General features: G+C 53.5%; 10 protein-coding genes across 10 annotated transcripts; 6 read left to right on the plus strand and 4 right to left on the minus strand.

Annotated features, from left to right (window-relative positions):
* The first annotated feature begins 10 nt into the window (after nucleotides 1-10).
* KVR01_005810 (uncharacterized protein) lies at nucleotides 11-3050 on the plus strand. The gene has a single exon (XM_044783574.1). It carries the CDS (start codon nucleotides 88-90, stop codon nucleotides 2917-2919), a length of 2832 nt encoding a protein of 943 aa, XP_044644613.1. The 5' UTR covers nucleotides 11-87; the 3' UTR covers nucleotides 2920-3050.
* A 982-nt stretch (nucleotides 3051-4032) lies between these two features.
* On the plus strand, nucleotides 4033-5293 carry KVR01_006180 (uncharacterized protein). Its single transcript, XM_044792760.1, has 2 exons — nucleotides 4033-4513; nucleotides 4582-5293. The coding sequence occupies exons 1-2, from the start codon at nucleotides 4370-4372 to the stop codon at nucleotides 4852-4854; spliced, it is 417 nt and encodes a 138-aa protein (XP_044644983.1). The 5' UTR covers nucleotides 4033-4369; the 3' UTR covers nucleotides 4855-5293.
* An 828-nt stretch (nucleotides 5294-6121) lies between these two features.
* On the plus strand, nucleotides 6122-7097 carry KVR01_006205 (uncharacterized protein; the record flags this gene model as incomplete). Its single annotated transcript, XM_044792053.1, has 1 exon — nucleotides 6122-7097. One exon carries the CDS (start codon nucleotides 6122-6124, stop codon nucleotides 7061-7063), a length of 942 nt encoding a protein of 313 aa, XP_044645008.1. The 3' UTR covers nucleotides 7064-7097.
* A 524-nt stretch (nucleotides 7098-7621) lies between these two features.
* On the plus strand, nucleotides 7622-8644 carry KVR01_006101 (uncharacterized protein; the record flags this gene model as incomplete). Its single annotated transcript, XM_044792810.1, has 2 exons — nucleotides 7622-7825; nucleotides 7889-8644. The coding sequence occupies 2 exons, from the start codon at nucleotides 7622-7624 to the stop codon at nucleotides 8642-8644; spliced, it is 960 nt and encodes a 319-aa protein (XP_044644904.1).
* Nucleotides 8645-9279: 635 nt separating this feature from the next.
* KVR01_006283 (uncharacterized protein) lies at nucleotides 9280-9831 on the plus strand (the record flags this gene model as incomplete). The annotated part of the gene is made up of 2 exons (XM_044788619.1): nucleotides 9280-9591; nucleotides 9709-9831. The coding sequence occupies 2 exons, from the start codon at nucleotides 9280-9282 to the stop codon at nucleotides 9829-9831; spliced, it is 435 nt and encodes a 144-aa protein (XP_044645086.1).
* A 937-nt stretch (nucleotides 9832-10768) lies between these two features.
* Nucleotides 10769-11578, minus strand: KVR01_005842 (uncharacterized protein; the record flags this gene model as incomplete). Its single annotated transcript, XM_044793164.1, has 1 exon — nucleotides 10769-11578. The coding sequence occupies one exon, from the start codon at nucleotides 11576-11578 to the stop codon at nucleotides 10769-10771; it is 810 nt and encodes a 269-aa protein (XP_044644645.1).
* A 1127-nt stretch (nucleotides 11579-12705) lies between these two features.
* Nucleotides 12706-14085, minus strand: KVR01_005973 (uncharacterized protein). The gene has a single exon (XM_044792840.1). The coding sequence runs from the start codon at nucleotides 13819-13821 to the stop codon at nucleotides 12844-12846; it is 978 nt and encodes a 325-aa protein (XP_044644776.1). The 5' UTR covers nucleotides 13822-14085; the 3' UTR covers nucleotides 12706-12843.
* Nucleotides 14086-14607: 522 nt separating this feature from the next.
* On the minus strand, nucleotides 14608-15221 carry KVR01_006211 (uncharacterized protein; the record flags this gene model as incomplete). The annotated part of the gene is made up of 3 exons (XM_044788086.1): nucleotides 14608-14700; nucleotides 14766-14950; nucleotides 15032-15221. The coding sequence occupies 3 exons, from the start codon at nucleotides 15219-15221 to the stop codon at nucleotides 14608-14610; spliced, it is 468 nt and encodes a 155-aa protein (XP_044645014.1).
* A 1860-nt stretch (nucleotides 15222-17081) lies between these two features.
* On the plus strand, nucleotides 17082-20262 carry KVR01_005864 (uncharacterized protein; the record flags this gene model as incomplete). The annotated part of the gene is made up of 3 exons (XM_044788721.1): nucleotides 17082-17213; nucleotides 17272-19975; nucleotides 20045-20262. The coding sequence occupies 3 exons, from the start codon at nucleotides 17082-17084 to the stop codon at nucleotides 20260-20262; spliced, it is 3054 nt and encodes a 1017-aa protein (XP_044644667.1).
* Nucleotides 20263-20593: 331 nt separating this feature from the next.
* On the minus strand, nucleotides 20594-21859 carry KVR01_005946 (uncharacterized protein; the record flags this gene model as incomplete). The annotated part of the gene is made up of 3 exons (XM_044790903.1): nucleotides 20594-21078; nucleotides 21251-21683; nucleotides 21773-21859. 3 exons carry the CDS (start codon nucleotides 21857-21859, stop codon nucleotides 20594-20596), a joined length of 1005 nt encoding a protein of 334 aa, XP_044644749.1.
* Nucleotides 21860-21925: the final 66 nt, after the last annotated feature.

Here is a 21925-nt window from a genome sequence, read left to right on the forward strand (position 1 = left end):
CGCGACAACTTACTTGATCGCACCTCTTCTGGCGACACCCACTGCGCCGCCTTGCACTTTCCCGGCCTCTTCACGCGTCCTGTCGCCATGGACCCAACACGCGCGTTTGATCCTTCGAAGATGAAGGCCGCCGCGGCGGAATATTCCTCGTCCGAGTCAGAAGACGACGATGACGACTTCCTAATGCCGTCAACAAATCCCAACGCCGACGAATTTGCCGATTACAACCCCCGAAAGCGGAGAAGAACCGGTCGCGACGCAAAGGAGAGTGCAGCGCTTGGTATATTCGGCTCCGAGAGCGAAGACGACAGGCCAGGCCAGCGATGGAAGAGGAAGACCCTCCGGAACAAAGGCATGAGCTTTGTGTCGGCCAACGATGCAAACAAGGACAGCGAAAACGACACCGCGGCAGGGGATGAGGACGACCAAGAGGAGCCGGAAAGAGCCAGTTTCTTGCGAATGAATGGTGGCGACGATGTGGACGACGAAGAGGCGGAGGAAGAAGAAACGACACCGGGAATCGGACTGGGTTACGGCACATCAGCTGGGTTGGGTCGCGGACGAGACCCGCCATCGCATCAACAACAATATCAACCACCAAAAAGGTCCTTCAACTTTGGGGGCACGGCTCAGCCTCTTGGGATGGGTTTCACGCCCTCTTCTACAAACGAGCCTGTCCTCAAGGTCAACGACGACGCACCTAGCCGACCTAAAAAGGCGATGCCCAGCGCCTTTTCCTCGAAAGGTGGCAAGACAAAAACTAACCCGAACTCATTCGGTGCACGCATGATGGCAAAGATGGGCTTTGTAGAAGGCAAAGGTCTGGGAAAGGAGGGACAGGGTCGAAACGTTGTTATCGAAGCAAATTTGCGCCCCCAGAAGGTTGGTCTCGGCGCCGTGAAAGAAAAGACAGCATCCGAAAGGCAAGAAGAGAAGCGACAGGCAAGACTCCGAGGAGAAGTTGTGGTAGACTCAGACGAGGAGGAAAAGAAAAAGAAGGCAGAGCGCTCAAGGAAATCCCGAGCAGGAGGCTTGAAGAGCGGCAGTGGAAGTGCAGCAAGTACCCCAAGACGCCAGAAACCAAAGTATGCAACGATCGAGGAGATCAAGAAAGCAGCCCCTGGGCTCAATATACCAGCTGCATTCACGCCCATCTTGGATCTCACTGGGCCAGGCAAGAAGATGCTGACCTCGTCTTCTGGTCTGATGACGCCTACTGCTGGAACGACAGAAGAAGACGGCGATGCTAATTCGAAGAAGTTGGTGCTACGAGCTCAAAACGATTTCATGGCCATACTCGAGGAATGGCAGGGCCTACAGGAGCGGAAAGCTTTCGCCGAATTGCAACTACACCAGGAGAAGCAGGAGCTCGAAGAACTGGAGAAAGCAGTCGCGAGCCAACGAGCCACCGCGGCTATTTTCGAAGAGTTAACGCACATCGAAGATGAGGACGAGGTGATGATCAGTGGGGTGGACCACACGAGGCAGGGATGGGACCGAGTCATATCGTTGTTGCGCAAGGCAGACCAATCGATCTCTGATCTCACGATCCGTGAGGTCAGAGATGAGATGGCTTCTATTGCAGTCGCGGCCATCCAGCCCATTATGAAGGACATGGTTGAGAACTGGAACCCCTTGGATAATGCGCGAGCCCAATATGCTCGTGACCTGGGCTCTATCAAGGGGCTGCTTGGCTTCAACAAATCCGCACCACTGCCTCAGATGAGATCTTCAGCAACACCTTATGAGAGCATGATGTACAAGCTTTGGCTGCCTCGTGTCTCACGTGCGGTGCGGGAGTGGAATGTGCGGGATGCCGAACCACTAATCGCCGTGTTTGAGGCCTGGCACAGCGTGCTCCCTGGATTCCTCAAAACGCAATTGCTGGAACAAGACATCATCAGGAGACTGGACGAGGCAATCGCCAAATGGGAGCCAAAGAGGAAGAAGCAACACAACCTGCCGCACCTTTGGCTGTTCCCCTGGTTCCAGTACCTCCCGGAGCACCACCTTGATCCCAAGGCCTCAACAGGGCTTGTTGCAGACGTAAAGAGGAAGTTCCGGCAGCTCATTGATGTGTGGGAGTTCAATCGTGGGGTCATCCCGGGCCTGCGGGAATGGCGCGATATCCTGCGCACCGACCGCACCGACCAGTGGACACCGCTCGTATTGAACCACATCCTGCCAAATATGGCGCGTTACATTCGCAAGAACTTCGAGGTCAATCCTTCGGACCAGCAGACTGACATTCTAACCGCCGTTCTGGATTGGCTAGATCCCGTTTCGCCCACCATGATTGCCGAGGTCATCGCCGCGGAGGTCTTCCCGAAGTGGCATGAGATTCTCTACCAATGGCTGGTCATGGAGACGGTCAATTATGAAGATGTGGCGCAGTGGTGCGAGTGGTGGCATGATGAGGCTTTGGCGGGAATCGACGACATCCCCTCAATAGCGTCAGAGTTCGAAAAGGGTCTCCACACGATCGAGCACGCATTAGAGCTGTTCGACTTGAATCAGGACGCCTCAATAGCGCTGCCTCCACCGGAACATGGGCACGCCACCGCACGGCAAAAAGCCGCCAAAGCCAATGGGCATCCTCACCATAAGCGAGAGCCACAGAGGGAGAAAAAGCAACATGCCAGCCCGTTCGAACCGACCAAGAAGGAATTGGAGCGGTCCTTCCGCCATATTGTGGAGGATTGGTGCCAAGAAAACGACCTTCAATTCATGCCAGAGCGGAGAAAAGTGCACACCGAAGGGCCTCTGTACCGGATCACCGCCCGAGGAGATGGAAAGGGAGGTGCGCTGACATACTTCAAAGGAGACAAGCTCTGCGTGGAGACCAAGAACGGTGTAGAGGAATTCACGGGCGAGCCTGGTAGCAACGACTGGGACAGGCTCATGACCTACGCGCTATAGATGTTCCGTCATACACACCTAGGCATGGAAATTCGCAACCTGGCTCGTACAGCATCAGAATGTTAGAGGTACAGCACAGTGTCATCCATACTTGACCTCACGTTACTCTTAATCTCAATCACCTTACCGTGTGGCGACTCTCGCATGCTTTCGGCGTCCTCGAGCTGCACTTCTCGTCATGTGACGACTTTGAGAGGGCTCAGTAATATGAATGCTGGCCTACCATGAGTTCTGACAATGAAAACCAAGCCCGGTTGCCTCCCAGCTTTCTCAGCGCCACTAACTCAGATATGCTCAGCTCGTATCAGGTTGCCCGGTAGCTGACGGGCACGTCGAACCAGAAGTCGGCCGGCTGACTGTGCCCGGCATCCATGAGGCACCAGCGGCCAACCTGCCTTGTCCTCTGTACGTAATGGGCCGCGGGCCTAGTAAGCGACAGCCGCCCGCCCGTTGTTGCTTTTCCCGCTGGGGCTTGAAAAATGCACGATGTCTTTTCATCAGGTCATGTGTGTACGACTACACGGGACGGTCGGTTTTTGGAGCCCTTTACCCCAGATATTAGATCTGGCGGATAAGCGCTACTAGTAGTACCAGCGGTGTGGCTCACGCCTCAGCCCGGGATGTTACCCTTTCGCCTGGCTCAGCTCCAGATCAGCTGCTGTGTCTTAGTCTCGTATCCTCTCCAGACGCTATGCAGACGGTTTACGAGCAGCCGTTCGTGTATTTCTTTGTCAGAAGGTTTAGGAGTTCATCAAGTTCGTGACAAACACGATGATGACCGCTAAACGCGTCGAACGGTTTACACTGCGACTGTCATTAGCATTCGATAGTTCTGGTTGAGACCGGGGCCCGGTATCGAGAACTAGACCTGAGGCGTCGTAACTCTGCGGTTCTACAAAAGCCAAGGCCGTCCGTCAGATATAAGCTTAGTCTAATAACGCTTGAGCGTCGTCGGGTATCTGCTGGCAGGGCTTAGTGGACCGACTTCCGGGCAGCTGGGGCGTCTGTCAGTCGAGTGCTGCTAAGCCACAAACAAGGCCGGTGAGATGCTACGTAGCATGTGGTGGGCTGCTTTCTCGGGCCAGGTATACGATCTCTTCGTGACCAGCCTTCTTCGATTCGCCAGATGGAATATGTCTGTTTTCTTTGCCCTGCTGAGCTGGCGGCCGTAACCCGGAGCCACCTAGCTTCCTCGGCCTTGCTTCTTCCTCAGCCTCGCTAGCTCTGCCGAGTTGTGTCTATTTTCGAATGCTAAGGCCGTCATGCCTGTGGTCTGCTATATGTGATCATGATCATACGCAACGGATGGGCATATATATAAATGGGAACTCATGACCATCAAATTGAGCATTCACTCGACATCATCATCAGCATCCAACAGTCTTACTATCTTCACTAATACCCAATCCAAACTCAATTACCAATTCCTCTCAAACCCCCACACATCAACATGCAGTTCTTCACCACCATCCTCGCCTTCGCCACTGCGGCCATGGCTGTCCCAGCTCACTCCCCGCCCTGCACCTTCGGCCAGTACCAGTGCTCGGCAGACGGCCTGTCCATCCTGCAGTGCGATATCTCTAACAAGCTTGTGGTCAGTGGCCATCCAGACACAAATCAGTCTAGTCTAGTCAGGGAAAGCGTTAACTAACAACACTCCAGCTCATCGGGCCCTGCCCTAGCGGCAGCAAGTGCTCCAACATCGGAAGCATCCCTTACTGCCAGAACGTCCCCAAGGTGAAGCGTGCCGGCGGCCCGGCCCCGGGCACCTGCTCCAACCCCGGCGCCTACACCTGCACGGACGACAAGAAGGGCATCAACGTCTGCAACGCCCAGAACCAGCTGGTCTTCAACGGTGCTTGCCCCGACAAGACCCACTGCGGCTACCTCAACGGCATCCCGTTCTGTGTCGACAACACTGTCAAGGGCTACTAAATGTTATGGTGGGTCCCGGGTGGGATATAATAGACTGGTGTTGGAGTGTCTGCTATGGGCATGCTTAGACGGCGGATGGCAGATGACCAATTTTCTTCTCTCATCTTTTGCATCTGCAAACAAGTCGCTCCTTATATTATAGAATAATCTCATGAATTATTAATCTGCTTTGTCCTGGTCTTTTAGCAATCAGCGGTGATATGTGCAAGGAGGCAAGCATCACACTAATTCTAAAGCATAACTACTATTGCCATGTATGCACATTTCTCAGCACCTGGGCACTTAAAATTTGATACAAGGGGCTTGAAGCTTGATGATGTAGGAACTTAGTCATTTTGGTGACTGCCATCAATGCACAAACTGAAACCCATTAGAAATCCAATTTGACCCTCATTCACGGTCTCATGCAGTACTTTCATGAATGCCCGGAATCAACCGCGTTGTTGAAGGTAATATTTAGTAGGTATGAATTGGTATAATTGACACGAATTGATCGACTATGTCCAGAATTGCTTATTGTTGGAGTCATATACCACTGTTATAGACACTGTATATTTTTTTTTAAACATTGGGTCTTTAGCGTTTACCATCGTATGAAAGCGCCATGTTTGTCCCCGGGCAAATGCGGAATAGAAGCGAAACCAGTAACAACGACATGTGCACGCAATTTCAAGATAGCTTACATCAGGCTCTGCTTTTCTACACCCCACACATGTGCACCAAAAGCCGATCCTAGTCGAGAACGTACCTAAAAATTGATTGAACGGTTTGCCAGGTTATACACAATGATCTTGCAGAGAACAACGTGGTATCAACTTTTCGAAAAATAATCTTGTCTCCGAGTCCTTTGCTCTTCTTAAGGCACATCTCGTGAGTTGCAACGTGGGTAAATACGCTGGTAGTTTAATATCAAACCTCATACAACAGTTCTCTTTGTGCTTAAGAGATTCAGGGGTCCTCAACACAGCATTCAGAGTCGGCGAGGCAACTCGTATTTTGGTCCCTGATTGAATGCCTGGCGTACAAAACGCCTAATTTGGCATTCGGGCAGTGTGGTTCATGTGGGGTATTTAACCGCGCGCAATAATGTCATAGGCAGGACCTCCTCCTCCATGTTTTCCCCCACCCATGATAGGTACACTATGAGTCTGACCAGTCCTCAGCAGCCTACTACAGACATCTAAAACATCAAATTCCCGCGTTTCAAGACCCATCACTGAGGCCAAGTCACCAGAGAATTGTATTAATTCAATTTCAGTAAAAAGATATGAGTTCAGCTGCACACTCCGTGCTCGAGGCCCTCGAGACAAGAGCCACTAATACCGTCAAGGCGTCGGCCCTCAACGGCGGCACGTTCACTCTGCCCCTGAACGTCTTCATCAGTGGAGCTTTGGAAACAGACCAGAGTCTTGTGCCAACGTTATCGTTCCTCATTGTACACAATGACGATCATGGCCAGCGAACAAACATACTATTCGATCTGGGGCTCCGCCGCAATGTCGAAGATTACATTGCTCCGGTCAGGAAGCATATTCAGTTCAGGCAGCCTATGAACACCCTGCCTGATGTGAGACAGAGCTTGGTGGATGGAGGAGTGAGCCCCTCGGACATTGCGCATATCATAATCAGCCACGTCCACTGGGACCATACCGGAACTCCGGCGGACTACCCTCAGGCGCAGTTCTGGGTTGGAAGCGGCGCGCTCAATGTCCTGAAGGACGGGCTGGGATCACACATGTCCCACTCCCATTTCGAGAGCGAACTCTTTTCTGGGCTAAACGTCAAAGAATTCCCCAAGCCCCCGCTCGACGGTGAGCAAGGAGACGGGTGGGAGAAGTTGGGCAATTTCTGGGTGCACGACTTCAAAGGCGACGGCTCGGTTTGGGTCGTTGACGCACCTGGTCACCTTCCTGGTCATGTCAACCTCCTTGCAAGGCTCGCGCCGAAGCGGTGGATATATCTCGTCGGGGATGCCTGCCACGACCGCCGCCTCCTCACGGGTGAGAGGGAGATTGCGGAGTGGAAGGACTCTGAGGGACGGTTCTGCTGCATTCACGCGGACAAGAAGGCCGCAGAAGCTACACTGGCGCGGATTCGCGATCTACAGGCTGCGGCGGAGCAAAGTGGATTCGAGCTCGATGTCATCCTGGCTCATGGCATGGACTGGGCGAGGGCACATCCCGAGGCCTTCTTGCCGGGCACCGTATAAGCGATCGACGCGTTGTTCTTAGAACATATACACACGTACCATTTTCTACGCTACTGTGCTTTGCCTCTGGACGATGGGAGTCAGACTACATCCTGATGTCATGTTTCCCAAATCCAGGTTTTGAATATTTCACCTCTAAATTTCAAGGCAACTCGCCTTCTTCTACGCATGCGCGCACCCACAATATCATCACTGCGACTTTTCCTGCCCGCAATCTCCGCACGCAGTACTATGCCCGTCTAAGTGGTGAAACATTCGAAACTCTAAGCCGCCGCGGGTACAATGCTGCGGGGAGACTGATGTCCCGTAACCGCATTTGACGGGCGGGGAAATGCATTACAGCGGCTTGCTACCATGTCATCACATGCGCATCTCGGCACTGAAACTGGTCGCCGGTAGTCTTGTCAGACTTGTTCCGTTAAGGCCGGTTGAGCAGGTTCCTGACACCTGATTAAAGTACTGAAACTTTTGGTCTTCGGTTACGAGTGCAATTACAGACACAAAGCTGCCTTCAACGGACATACACTACGAGTCTCACAGCCCAGGCCAACTTTCAAGATGTCTGGAGAACCGCTGAAGGTTGGTTTCATCGGCCTGGGGACCATGGGTTTTGCGATGGCAGAAAACCTTGTGAACAAGCTTCCCGGAGGTTCAAAGCTCTTCGTATATGATATCTCAACAGATGCGGTGAACAAATTTGTGGCTCAGCACCCGGACTCGGCTGTGGCTGCAGGGTCTGCTAAGGAGGTGACCCAGAAGTCCGTGAGTTCTATTCGCAGTCCGAGTCTTTGATAGGAAGTTTGCTGAGAACAAGTTTAAACACAGACAACAGTCTTCACTATGGTACCAGAAGGCTCTCATGTCAGGTCTGCATTTCTCGATGAGTCGACTGGAATACTCGCAGCAGACGCGGCCCCGAGGACTCTGATGGACTGTTCTACCATTGACCGCGAAACAACTCTAGCTGTGTTGGAAGAAGTAAAGAAGCGGCATCCGCAAGCGACTTTCTTCGATGCTCCGGTATCAGGTGGGCAAATCGGCGCAGAGAGGGCAACCCTGACTTTCATGGTGGGCTGTGCTGAAGATGACCCGAAATGGTCATTCGTGGAAGGCATACTGAGCCACATGGGCACGAACATCATCGCCTGCGGGGCACCGTCACTCGGAGTCACCGCAAAGCTGACCAACAATTACTGCTCCGCCCTTATCTCACTCGCCACGGCGGAGGCCATGAACATGGGGATGCGAGCCGGTATGGACCCACGCCTGATACAGAAGATCTTCTCCAAGAGCACCGCCCAGAGCACCATGTGCGACCGATTCAACCCTGTCCCGGGAGTCTGCCCTGATGCACCCTCGAGCCACGGGTACGAGGGGGGCTTCAAGATCCAGTTGATGAGGAAAGATTTTGGTCTGGCATGTCAGGTTGCGGAGAATGTGGGCGCGAAGCTGTTGTTGGCTGAGGCAGGGCTGAAAGCATACACCGAGGCAAGTGCGGACCCGCGCTGCCGAGACTTGGATTCGAGGGTAGTGTATAGATTTCTGGGCGGCAACGAAGAGTGGGAGAAGAAAGAGAACTAGGAGACCTGGAGTACTTGTATGGACATAATCCTAGGTAGCGGCGACTGGAGCATACATGTAAGAGGCAAGACTACATTTACTACACAGGTAGACAGGTTTGAATCACAGGACACGGGGCATCCGCTCTCCTAAAGCATCTTTGATTCCATTTTCGATTGATGTTACCTGAATTCAAGGGCATCTAATCCTATAGATCCGTATTCCATGCTTAGGTACAACGACTCGTGATCCAGTCCCAAGTGCTGTGTACGGAGCACTAGCATAGTGGGAGCCCGCCAAACACCTCCGAGGTCATTTGACTAGTGCGTGCTTTTAGTTCTTCGCCAAATCGGTGTCATGTTGCCGATGCATTCTTGATCTCCCGGCAGCATTATATTCCACAACCTCGGGAGCTGCTTGTGCATGCGGGGAATCACGGTCGAAGCTGTAGGTTTTGAGGGGGTACGGCTACTACGGAGGTCAAATCAGTGATCCGGGTGCCAGGAAGGTGCCTAATGACCGCCTCGCCGGAAAGTTTCATTGTTGACATTCTTTTCTCATTCGCAGTCCAGGCCGCTTCTTGAATTGTCTATAACGAATATCTTCCAAACATATTGCTCAAGTGACAGCCGTCCCGTAAACCAATACCTGCCAAAATGAGTTCCTCTAACACTCCAGCCGACGACAAAGTCGCCGCAGCCCACAAGACGATCTTTGACGAAGGCATCAAGCTCCGCACACAGGTTAATGGTGCCGAGTACGTCCAGAAGGCCTTACAGAATGGCTCCGAGTTCGCCAGGCCTATGCAAGAGCTCGTCACTGAGGCTTGCTGGGGTTCCGTTTGGACTCGCCCTGGCTTGGAGAAAAAGTGGCGTTCGTTGATAAATGTCGCCATGCTGGTGGCCCTGAACAGATCGACTGAACTGGCAACTCATGTCAAAGGTGCCCTGACCAACGGGGCCACTGAGGTAAGCGACTGATTACAGTTTTCCAGAACCATGTTTGATATTTCATACCGTAGCAGGATGCATTCATAAGCCAGCAATTCGGAAAGACATCATCGGCTTACCATTATTTCTCCTCAGGATGAGATCAGGGAAGTGCTTCTTCAAGCGGCTATTTACTGTGGGATGCCTGCGGGACTCGAGGGCTTTCGAGTCGCGCAAAGAGTCATCGACGCCGCCAAAGAGCAAGGAACTGGAAAGTAGATTAAGGCTAGGGATTACACAATAACTTTCAATCTAGAGATAGACATGTCAGTAACAAGTTCAAGCCATTGCCATTATGTTGTGGCGGAGCCAATAAAGCCTGTTCGTCAGTACTTCTGATTTGCTGTGGCTAGAAACTACCTATGTATTTAAGTACCGGGCGTGATTACATTCCTTCTTGTGGTTGTCACACTACATGGTGATAACGCCGTCGTGAGTGCAATGCCTTCCCTGGCTCCTATATACCTAGGTAACTCGGGCGGAACATGATCCAATGTGCCGGCACTTACACCGCCACGACATAGATCAGTATGAGGAAGCGACTCGAAGCCATAAAATGTGGGAAATTGAAATCAAGCAGGTGAAGATCAGCAGCGTCATGACTAACATGCCCATCTCAAGAGGAACAAGCAATATCGCTTTCCCAAGGATTATGAACAATGCTGGTCACCCTTGTCGCTACAGTCTGCGTCTCGGCCAGCCTCGCTCCCGCCGTGCGCGGCGCCGCTGAGGTCCGGGGAGCCGACCTTCAGAGTCGCGAGCCCAAGCCTTGCTCCGGTAACCCGGTTTGCGACTGCTTGGGTGTTGCCCTTGGAAGCTGCCCTGCGGGTTGCTGCTAGTAGACAGCGCAACAACCAACCATAAGTGAGTCAGCCTTTTAGCTAGTTAATAACATGGTGATTCCATGGCAGAATTTCTGACGAATTTCAGAGCAAGGCTATTTGGGGTCACGGCATGGAGTCACTACGGGATGCCCACTCACATATGGGGATTTCACAGGCTAAGTTATGTTGGTCTGAAAGTGTTTCGGAAATTCCCGTATTTTTTTGTAGTTGAATTCTATGATCTAATTCAGAAACTCCGTTTGTTATAATCCGAACCCTTTTGCATCGATCACCCAGATTGACTCCTGTTAATAATTACCAAAAAAGGGCGACTACGAACATTTTGTCTCAGAGGAGGTCTGATCCTCAGTTTCCACGTGGGCCTGGTTAGTAGGAGACTTCGAGAGAAAGGGGGAGCGGAAAATAAACGCGGGGCTGGGGTCATCAATAGGAATTTGCGGGACATCAGGATTGGTCTCTGCGCGAGAGACACCCCCTACCTTTTCCACAAGACACTTGCTTCGCTTCGTCCACTCGGTCTCTAAGTTTGGGTCGTGCAGCATTCCGGGGTGGTCGCCTACAAAGTCGGAAAAGTCAGGGATGACCAACTGAGAAGGCTTTGAGTCTTCCTTAGAGCTTGAGGGTGAAACCTCTGCTTTTACCTTGTCCTTCTCAGCTGCAAGAGCGTCAGCCTGTGCACGGGTGAGGCCGGAGACGGGGATGTTCTGTTCGACGCACTCTCTCAGCCACTGCTCCTTGACAGCCTCCATTCTCTTCTTCGCAGCTATCTTCGTCGGTTTGAACCTGAACCGGCTAGCGTATTGCTTACTGAGAGATTCTGAGTGGTTTGCCTGGTACTTGTGAATTCTAAGGCAGGTTTGACACTTGCCTTTGCCCAAATCCAAGGTGAGATCGTCCCAGTGAACAATCAATAATTCAGAACCTGCGCATACCAAGCCCTTCGGCTGACAGCGTTCGCGAACGGTGTAGACATGTCCGCACACAGTCTTCAAGAAAATTTCGAAGCAGCCTCTACAATTCGGACCTCGCTTCGAAAACTCGAGGGCCGAGCTCCGCGATTTGATCTCGGCATCCAGATCCTCCTTGGAAACGATCCTCGACGGGCTGCTAGCTGTCGCCATTTTTGCTAGCTGTCTTCGATGGTACTAGGGCTGTGTGACTCTAAAGTTCTCTTCCCAAGGGCTGGTGCAGATGATGGATTAACTGCCTAGACCAAGAGAATGACTCCCACAATTTATAAGCAGGGGCTCTGGCAGGTTTCTGTATGTTGGATGTTTGTGAACAAGAGTATTGCTCTCCATCTTGGAGTAGACATCAACAATCACATTGTTCTTCTACCATGCTCTTTAGTATAGTTGGTACTGCACCATGTAAAGCACATTGTCTGGAAAATATGAATATGGGCTGCGCTGTGTATCCCGGGTAGGTTGAACAAAGGTAGTCTCAAAAGTGCTGGCAAGTACCAAGTCATACTGGAACAAAGAAACCTGGGGACAATGCCGTCCTAGAACTCAATGTGTAGATAAGGCCTATTGTTCACTGTTAATCGCTACCTTATTGTATGCAATTAATCCTTTTGAGCTGGTACTACTTGTATTTTTGTGGTCTCCAACTCATTTTGACAGCAAAAAGAAAAAGAGTTGTCTATCAAAACCGACTTTTGTGAAGCCATTGGCAAGCACCAGTCATTCTTTCCTAGTATGAGGCAATTCGAAATTGAGTCTGAATTTGACTCTGAACAGTACTACACATCCCCAAGATTTCATACCATGTCATGTGTGTGAGGCTAAGTTTGAGCGACTCTATCACTACGGAGGTAGCGATTCATTTGAGCTCTACGAGTCGAAAATAGCATACACAAGTGATACCACGTTCACTTCAAATGTTCCGACCCAAGAGGGCTACACTTCTGGCACCTCCTTTTCTAACATAATTCATTGAAGTCTCTTGTTCTCACTGCTCGATATTGATCAAGCATTTTCTGTGGTGGATCACATTAGCGAGTATCCTGTTTGACAGAACCCGCCCACTCCATTCCTCATAGTATTGAATCCCGGGAGTTTGAAATTGTGGATATGAATTTGGATGATCAGGTCGCTCATATACTTGGTGCTCGCACATAATAATTCCCACTTACTTAGGCAAATACGCAATCATGTAGCCAGTTCGGGCGTGGCAGCCAAGTGGGAGGGATGGGCTAGGCACAACGGTTGCATGTCATGTCACGTGTAGAGACAGCGACACACTTATATGATAACTTCCAAATTAAACCCTACTACCGAATCTAAAGGCAGCCTGAGCCATTTCCCACGCTGCTGATGCTACTATATCGGATATCAAAGACGCGCGCGGCCACGGCGCTGCTCCCCGGCCCCAGCTGCCACATTCAGGCTTTTTTTGGGATTGCGATCTCGTTCGTCAGCTTCTGGCCAGCCAGGAACTTCCTCAGGTTGTCGACGATGAGCGCCTCGGCGCCCTGGGGCCGCCCGCCGGCAGCGTGGGGGCTGACGACGACGTTCTCGACCTGCCACAGCTTGGACTCCTTGGGCAGGGGCTCTGTGACGAAGACGTCGAGGGCGGCGCCGCCGATCTCGTTGTTGACCAGGGCGTTGTACAGGGCGTCCTCGTCGATGCAGGTGCCGCGGCCGACGTTGACGACCCAGGCGTGCTTGGGCAGCAGGGCTAACCTCTCCTTGCTGAGGGCGTTCTTGGTGGAGTCGTCGCCGGGCAGGATCATGACCAGGGCGTCTGTGGTCTTGAAGGTGTCGGCGATCTGGTCCTCGCTGACGACCTCGAAGGCGTCGCGGATGCCAGCGCTGCGGGCGACGCCCTTGACGTTTGCGCCGAGGGAGACGAGCCAGGGGGCCAGCTTCTTGGCGATGTTGCCGAAGCCCCAGATGGTGACGTTGGCGTCGCGCAGGGAGGTGAAGCGGTCCTTGGGGCGGTCGGGCTGGGGCCCGCCCAGGTGCTGGGGCCACTGGCTCTTTGTCTGGTAGTCGCGCATCTCGTAGAAGCGGCGGGCGGCGTTGAGCAGCAGGCCCAGGGTGTGCTCGGCGACGGTGTGGTCGTGCAGGCCGGAGCCGGTGCACAGGGTGATGGAGGGGTCAAAGCCGGCGGCGAAGACGTCGTTGGGCCCGGCGGCGCAGGACTGGATCCATTTCAGGTTCTTCATGCGCTTGGCGGCGTCCTGCAGGTTGGCGGCCGAGTTGGTCCAGACGATCAGGAACTCTGCGTCGATCAGCTCCTCGGGGATGGGCTCCTTGACATTGTAGGGGTGGATCTCGACGGGGAAGCCCTCGATGGCCTTGATGTCGAGCACGAGCGAGTTGTTGGTCGACTCGGGCTTGGGCACGAGGAGCTTCATCTTTGCCTTAGAGCGAGGAGGTCGACGACGATGATGGTGATATCTGGTTGACGGTGGAGAGAAATACTGGCTGGTGACTGGACGGAATGGCTGTCGTAGAGGTTGTGGAGGCTGTGAAGTTTGTACAGAGAACAAGGTGGAAGTGGTGTGTGTATCAGCAAAATAAATACCGAGAGGTCAGAAATCGTCACGCACAAAAAGTTGTCTGCTACACCGTAAATGCAAGGAGGGGCACCAGCGCAACTTGAAGGACATGATGATGAGAGCTGCTGTGGACCAAAGTGGACCGGCACGAGCGCGGGGTCGAAGTGGGGGTCAATTGGGGGAGCGCCCCCGAGAGCTCGGGGTAAAAGTGCCCAAGGGTTGCGATCTCGGCCTGCCTGAGAACAGCAATCCTCGCCGAAACACGCCGTTGCCGAGAGGAGCTCCTCCGGGGCGACACTGCGCACCCACCCGACTTTGCTCTCGGCTAGCTCCAGTCCTCCCCGACCGGGAGTCTTGCTGTCATGTTGTGGGGCTTGGAGGTTTTAAAATTCCGTGAGGCGGTATGCGATGCACTGAGGGCATCGATGCGCCAACAATCTTTGTAGACATCTGAACCTTGCATATTCATTCTCTATAAATCGTACGCACCATCTCAAGTGATATAGTCCTAGTAACTATATGATTGAGGACCTGCCACCCATCAGTCTCCAAGCGATACATGTTTGTGGCCACTCCATTTTTCCCCTGATCCAACGACACTCTTTGGATCCAAACGTGTCCAAGAAGACAAAAGAACTTGACTTAGTTTTGATCCTGTCCTTTTGAAGAGGCCGCAGAATTTGGGTTCGCAGGCATTTGGAAGTTCTTGACCATCTGGTTGAAAATGATGATATTCTGGGACATGGTTAGCCCAATGGCGTCCTCAACCAATAAATTCGCAGCGCAAAGGCGGAACTCACACCATCAGGGTCAACAACCGTCAAGTCCCTCAGACCCCAGGGCTTGGTCTCGATATCACCCTTGATCCGGGCCTTGTTCTCCTTGAGGGTATCCCTTAGCTTCTCCAGCTCGTCATCATCCCCCTCCAAGCGAATGTAGACCTTGCCGAATTGGACATCATTCACAACATCCGGGAAGCCCCGGCCTTTGCCTCAGAAAGAAAGTGGTCAGTAAAGACTAGTCTAGAGCGGTCAAGCAACTGATATAAATCGTCGAATTTACTCACGTCGCAGATATATGTTCACGGCAGCATCCGACCTCGAAATGCTGTCGTCACCCACAAGCTGTACCCAGCAGTGGTTGTCGCCGTCGCGGCCCGCCAAGCGGAAGCCAAGGCGGCTGGTATAGTACTCCAAAGCCTCAGGAATGGAGGAGACTGGTAGTGAGGGCTTGATTATGGTAAAGTTAGGTGCCATGGTGGTTGTTCGGCCTGGCGTTTTGTTGATTGCGAGTGCACTTTGTTCCCTTGATCAGTGGCTTCGTTCCTACTTAAGTAATCCGTGACTATACATCCCGAAGCCGCACGGTTCCCTTCTTGTTGCCTTGATGAACGTGCTTGAATGGCATCGGCGATGGCCGGATACTCCGGTACTCAAGACCAAGACACTCTTGGCTCAGGAAAGTTTCAGCCCCAAACACCGTTACCTAGGTACACCTCGGTGTGCGTGACAACAAACGCTGGTGCTCACATCTCCGTCTTCAGTCCAATGTTTTCAATCGATGTGCATGCTTACTGACGAGCTCTGCTCGGGCGTCCGGTTTGCGATCACGGCATCTATTTCCCCAACTTCAGAACTTGCATGGAGGATAATCCACATGAGACGACCTCCTAAAGAGCAAGCTCCTACCATTGCAAGGCATAAGCTCCCAGGGGACAGCCTCTTTGGGATGATCTTTAGTTGGAAGATCTACTGAAAGACTATACTATCACAGACCAGGGTTGTGCAAATCCACAGACACGGTTGGGATCATGTCTGACTGTGGCTGTGCTACTGTAATAGCATTTGAGTACAAGCGAGGAGACTCCGCTCATTATGTGCATCAAATGGCAGTGAGGGCTGGCTCATCATCTATCGAGACTCTTCAAACCTATATATTTCCGAATATGGGAGCAAATATGATGTCAGGCGTTTGCGTGTCCCAAAACGAGGCTTCGCAACCTCCTGGGAGCTATTGATCTGGCAGATGCTTGCTGACGACACTCGGATATCATACTCCGTGCAATTGAAGTCTTCCAAGCTAGGCGTGTTCCTTTTCCTGCAATCAACAACCTTTCTAGCGGCTGACCACCTTCATCGAACAGCCCTATTCTCCTGATCATCATATCTCTCCGCCTGGTCTATGACCTCAAGGACGGAAGTCGAGAGTTGCTAAAGGTCTGCTAGAACCTGAAAAGCACGTGTGCTCACAATCTTGCATTATGTACACTACAAGATAGCCACACCATGCAAATAGCACCTGAGCACTTAAGCCTTTCTTGTGACTAACTGCGAAGTGTGACGCTCGGGAAAGCTTCGCTGTGATCCGGACCGACAGAACTAAAATATGAATATTTATTATGGGCAAGCTGAGCTGGCACCCATGAACACGGTGGAGTCACCAGCGTGGAGAGGGTGCATCTCATGCAACGTGGGCCTTGAAATGCAGGGCGCCCTTGTACAACAGATCCCAGCACACTGGGCGAAGTCATGGGTCTCGCCTCATTTCCCCTCCCAGTCATCCAGTCATCCACTCGTTTTCCGTGACCTACGGGCACTATTCCAGAACCCTGTCACAACGGCTAGAATGCTTAAATTGGAGATGGTGGCCTGGAATGAGGATTTGGTGAATTTCATGTCAGTCTGCCAGGCGATTGAACTGTGCAACCTTGGAAGACAAGGGGTGCACCTTTCGATGTGGCAGGGGCGCGGTACGGATACAGGGACGAACGAGCGGAGAAGCTTCGGTTGACGGCCGGCCATAATTCCACCACCCAGCTGCCACGGAACCTGCCTTAGCAGCGCTTGACAGCGGCTGCTCGGAGCGTCAAGCCGTGCCTGACTATGTCAAAATGGTAAAATCTGGGGAAATGTCCTCCAGGGTCCTCCAAAGAGGAACAGCCGGATATGTCCTTTCCCCGCTGGCTCGGCCTGGGCCTGGCATTGGCATCAAACTATTGAATCCACCGACGGGAATATAAGGCGGCCAGATGCGTGCACCACTCTGGAGCCATCGTGAGGTGATCGCCACCCTTCTGTCCTCGCCCAACCCTCAAGCCCGAGGCGACCACGGTCAAGATGGTATCACTCAATCGGCTTGCGGCCCTGCTGGCTTCCGCGTATTGCTGCGTTGAAGGGTTGGCCACGGGTGTCCAAGGTAATCGGCTCACCGTCGTCGACCCGGGGAAGCGCGAGGCCCTCCAAGACCTGGTGAGGGGTGTCATGTCATGTTGTTGACCACCAAGACATGCGTTCTGACTATGTACAGGTAACATGGGACGCTCACTCTCTCTTCGTCAGAGGTGAACGCATCGTCTTCTATTCGGGCGAGTTCCACCCTTTCAGACTGCCTGTTCCTGGTCTCTGGCGAGATATCCTCCACAAGATCAAGGCACTGGGCTACACCGGCGTCTCCTTCTACGTCGACTGGAGGCTGCACGAGAGCAACCCTGGCAAGTTCAGCGCCGAGGGTGTGTTCGCCTGGGAGCCATTGTTTGAGGCTGCCTCTGAAGTGGGATTGTATCTGCTGGCACGCCCTGGCCCGTACATCAATGCCGAGGTGGCAGGTGGCGGCTTTCCTGGTTGGTTACAGAGAGAGCCCGAGATGCTGCGAACCAACGGCAGCTTCGTCGATGCTACCAAGAACTACATCAGCAAGATTGGCAAGATCATGGCGGATGCTCAGATTACCAATGGCGGCCCAGTCATCGCGTTCCAGGCAGAGAACGAGTACACTTTCGGTGCAGACTGGGTCAAGTGGCCGGACGTCGAGTTCATCGAAACCACCAACCAGCTCTTCCGTGACGCTGGCATCGTGGTCCCTTTCATCAACAACGAGGCCGCGGCAGTCGGTCTGTTCGTCCCGGGAGAGCCTGGTGGGCCAGACATCTATGGGCATGACAATTATCCCGTTGGCTGGACTTGCAGTCAACCGGGCAACTGGACGGTCGATGGCCTTCCGACCTACTTCCGCGAGGTGCATCTCGAGCAAAGCCCGAACACGCCCTACGCCATTCCAGAATTCCAAGGCGGTGCTATTGCCTACTGGGGCGGCTCGTGGGACCTGGAAGACTGTGCGACCTACATCGGGCCCGAGGAGCTGCGCATGTTTTACAAGAACAGCCTTTCTTTTGGCTCCACCATCTTTAACTTGTACATGACATATGGTGGAACCAACTGGGGCAACCTGGGCCAGCCGGGCGCATACACGTCTTATGACTATGGGGCCGTGATCAAGGAGGATAGGACGATAGTCCGTGAGAAGTATGTAGAAGCCAAGCTTCTGGGACAGTTCATCAAGGCATCTCCGGCCTATCTTGAGGCCACGCCTGGCAATCTCACCAACACAACCTATACGAGCACAACCGCGATTTCAACAACGCCCATCCTTAGCAATACCACCAACTTCTATGTCATTCGTCACTCCGAGTATACCTCTCGCGACTCGACAGATTACACGTTCACCGTCACAACCAGCGTCGGCAACGTCACGATCCCCCAGCTTGGCGGCACCTTGACACTAAACGGCAGGGACTCCAAGTTCCACGTCACGGACTATGATGTAGGCGGCCACAACCTCATCTACTCGTCCGCGGACATCTACACCCACGGCGCCACAGGCGGAAAGCGCGTGTTGATCCTCTACGCCGCCGCTGGTGAGACCCACGAGTTCGCCTTCCCTGCAAAGCTCGGAAAGCCCACCATCGAGGGTGACAGCAGCACCGTGAAGATCGAGACCGTTGGCTCTGCCAATGCTGTGCAGTGGGAGGTCACTCAGGAGCGCAAGGTATTGCACTATGGCAGCAACCTGGATGTGTACCTTTTGTGGAGAAATGAGGCCTTCAACTACTGGGTTCTGGAACTCGAGGCTGCCTCTCCGGTCAGCAACTACACGGCCCAGAACAAGGAGTCTGTCATTGCGAAGGGAGGTTATCTCCTTCGTACGGCTACCAAGGAAGGGACTTCGTTGTATCTCACCGGCGACCTCAACGCAACCAGTACGCTCGAGATTATTGCTGGTCTTCCCGGATCGAACAACATATACTTCAACGGCGCCAAGGTCCCCGGCGTGAAGTCTGCGAATGGCCGGCTGTCAGCAACGCTGACATATTCACCGCCCAATATAAACGTCCCGGACCTCTCGGCCCTAGAATGGAAATACCTCGACTCGCTTCCAGAGATCCAGGAATCTTATGATGACACGCTGTGGACAAAAGCCGACCAAGTCAACACCAGCAACACCTTCCGTGATGACGAAGGCAACGTACTTACCCTGAAGACGCCCACCTCTCTGATCTCAGGCGACTACGGCTACCATACGGGCTCGCTCATATACCGCGGCTACTTCACAGCGAGTGGCAACGAGTCCTCGCTACACCTGACCACCCAGGGCGGTTCAGGCTTCGGCCACTCGGTCTGGGTGAACTCGACCTACCTAGGCTCGTTCAACGGCGCCGGCACCCCGGGCGGTTACAACCAGACGCTGAGTCTCTCGTCCGCGGGCCTCAAGCGCGGAGGAGAGTATGTCATCACCGTGCTGATCGACCACATGGGTGAGGAGACGAACTGGACGCCTGGGCTCGACATGATGAAGACACCCCGCGGGATCCTCAACTACACCCTCGACGGACACCCGCAGTCCGCTGTGGAGTGGAAGATCACGGGCAACCTGGGCGGCGAGCAGTACCTGGACCTTGCGCGCGGCCCCCTCAACGAGGGCGCGCTCTTTGCCGAGCGTCAGGGCTACCACCTCCCCGAGGCCCCGAGCGGGGAGTGGGAGGCCCGGAGCCCGGTCGAAGACGGTGTTGAGGGTGCGGGCGTTGGGTTCTTCGCCACGAGCTTCGACCTGGACATCCCTGCTGGTTGGGACGTGCCGATGGCCTTCGTGTTTGCCAACACTACTTCTGCGGAAGGTGGTCCGGCGGACTTTAGGGTCCAGTTGTTCGTCAATGGATATCAGTTCGGGAAGTACAGTGAGTGCCCACATGCCTGTTCGCTGATGATTATTACATGAGCACCGACTGACCTCACCTTCCTTCTAGTCAACAACCTTGGACCTCAGACCAGCTTCCCCGTTCCCCAGGGAATCCTCAACTACAGCGGGACAAACTATGTGTCGGTCACGCTTTGGTCACAGGAGGAGTCTGGTGTTAAGCTGGGCGGGCTGGAGCTCGTTGCGGACGCCGTGATTCAGTCCGGAATGAGTGATCCTGGGCTCAGCCCGATGCCTGCCTGGGAAGAGCGGGAGGGTGCCTACTGAGTGTATCGAATTTGATAGCGTCCATACACTGCTTTTGTCTCTAGACAAGAAACTATCATGCATCTTCAGCGCTGAACTACGCCAAAAGGCTTTGTACATTGCTCAATATGGCAATACTTTGTGCTGTGATACGCATAGGGAGCACCGGAGCAGAGCCAAAACATTGCCCAGGTGAAGGCCTCAAGAAATAAAGTCTCAAGACGTGGTACACTAGGCACAGTATGGGAGGTGCCTTTCTTTAAGATGAGCTGTGAGAGCAACTATATAAACTGTTCCCCCGATTCGCACCATCCTCATCAACAAAAGAAAGAAGGCCTGGAAGCGTCCAATACTACTCTCCAATCACGGTCTGCGACTGCTCCAGCCTTCCAGTCATGTAACACCACACGCGCATGCGCTCGTGCTCGCTCAGGTCGAGGCTCAGCTTGGTCCCGACGTGCTTCTCCGCCAGCTCCCCACACGCGCCAAAATACCGGACGATCCTCTCCCAGTCCGTCTCGCTGCCCTGGCCGCAGAAGATCTTGAGCACGCAGACCCTGCACACCCCCTGGCTGAAGGAGTCCTTCAGGAGCGCGTGCTCGGTGGCGTCCAGGATCTCCACCTTGTTGTAGAACTCGTCGTCCCCGTCCTCGGGCCGGTCGTGCGTGGGGTACCCGAGGGCGATGCACATCATCCTGGGGGGGATGGGCGCCCTGGGCGGCGCGACGAACATCTCGCGCACGACGATCCAGCCTGGGTGCCGGGTGTCGGCTAGGACCCAGGTGCCCCTGAAGCCGCGAAAGCGCTGATTGTGGGTCCTGGGGTTGGTCGCGACGTCTGTCATGTCAGACGAGTCAGCATTTCTGGTCTTTATCCTTTGAACTCTCGAGGTGGTCTATTCCACCAGTGGATGACTTGTTTGTCTTTTTGAAGTTCGGTCGTGCTCTTCACGGCTTTGGAGGGGCTATAATACCGTGGGGGGACTAGGTGGGACAGCACTGGCACTTACACAGCAGCTTGAATCCGTACGACTCCAAATCAAACTTCTCCATCAGTGGAACGAGGCAGCGCAGGACCATCTCGCTCATCGTGGCGATTCCCTCAACTTTGGTGCTCAGAAACAGGGCGCACGGGCGGAATCCCAGGAGGACCAGGAGGACCACCAGGTGGTGGCGGAGATGAGCAACAGGGTGACATCTTCCCCCCGAGTCGCTGTGGGGAGGGCTGGTTGCGATGATGGAAGCGTTGTCCAGATTGAGCAGGTATTCTCGCTCGGCCTCGCGAAGGTGGTGGAAAATCGGGCACGCCATATGAGTTATGAAATCGTCGTCACGAGGCTTGGTGTCGGCCACGGGAGCGTTGGCGGGCTCATCGCGGGATCGGAGAAAGTCGCGTAGCTTGGACTTCTCCACCTCCATCTTCGACGGCAGGACTTTGTTGACCTGTTACGAGGAGCTTGTCAGCGTTATGAATGTGATATAGAGTTATGTGGTTCTTTGCATATTTTCGACGATCCGCCTGAACTGCGTACCTCTGTTGTCAGCCTCTTCAGCCCCATCTCGGGATGAGCTGCCCGCATGGCCGAGATCACCTCCCGCTGACCTAGGTTGAGATCCATGTTGCGTTTGTGGATGACTGAAAATCGCGGTAAAGGGTTGGCTGTAGGCAAAAAGACGACGGTATA

The sequence above is a fragment of the Diaporthe batatas genome (assembly GCF_019321695.1).
Source record: "Diaporthe batatas strain CRI 302-4 chromosome Unknown Contig00006, whole genome shotgun sequence".
Lineage (NCBI taxonomy): Eukaryota > Fungi > Ascomycota > Sordariomycetes > Diaporthales > Diaporthaceae > Diaporthe > Diaporthe batatas.

Coding starts and splice junctions, on each gene's coding strand:
- KVR01_005973 (XM_044792840.1), bottom strand. CDS start 13,821: ATGAAGCTCCTCGTGCCCAAGCCCGAGTCGACCAACAACTCGCTCGTG.
- KVR01_006180 (XM_044792760.1), top strand. CDS start 4,370: ATGCAGTTCTTCACCACCATCCTCGCCTTCGCCACTGCGGCCATGGCT. Junction 4,514..4,581: donor ATATCTCTAACAAGCTTGTG/GTCAGTGGCCAT, acceptor ACAACACTCCAG/CTCATCGGGCCCTGCCCTAG.
- KVR01_005810 (XM_044783574.1), top strand. CDS start 88: ATGGACCCAACACGCGCGTTTGATCCTTCGAAGATGAAGGCCGCCGCG.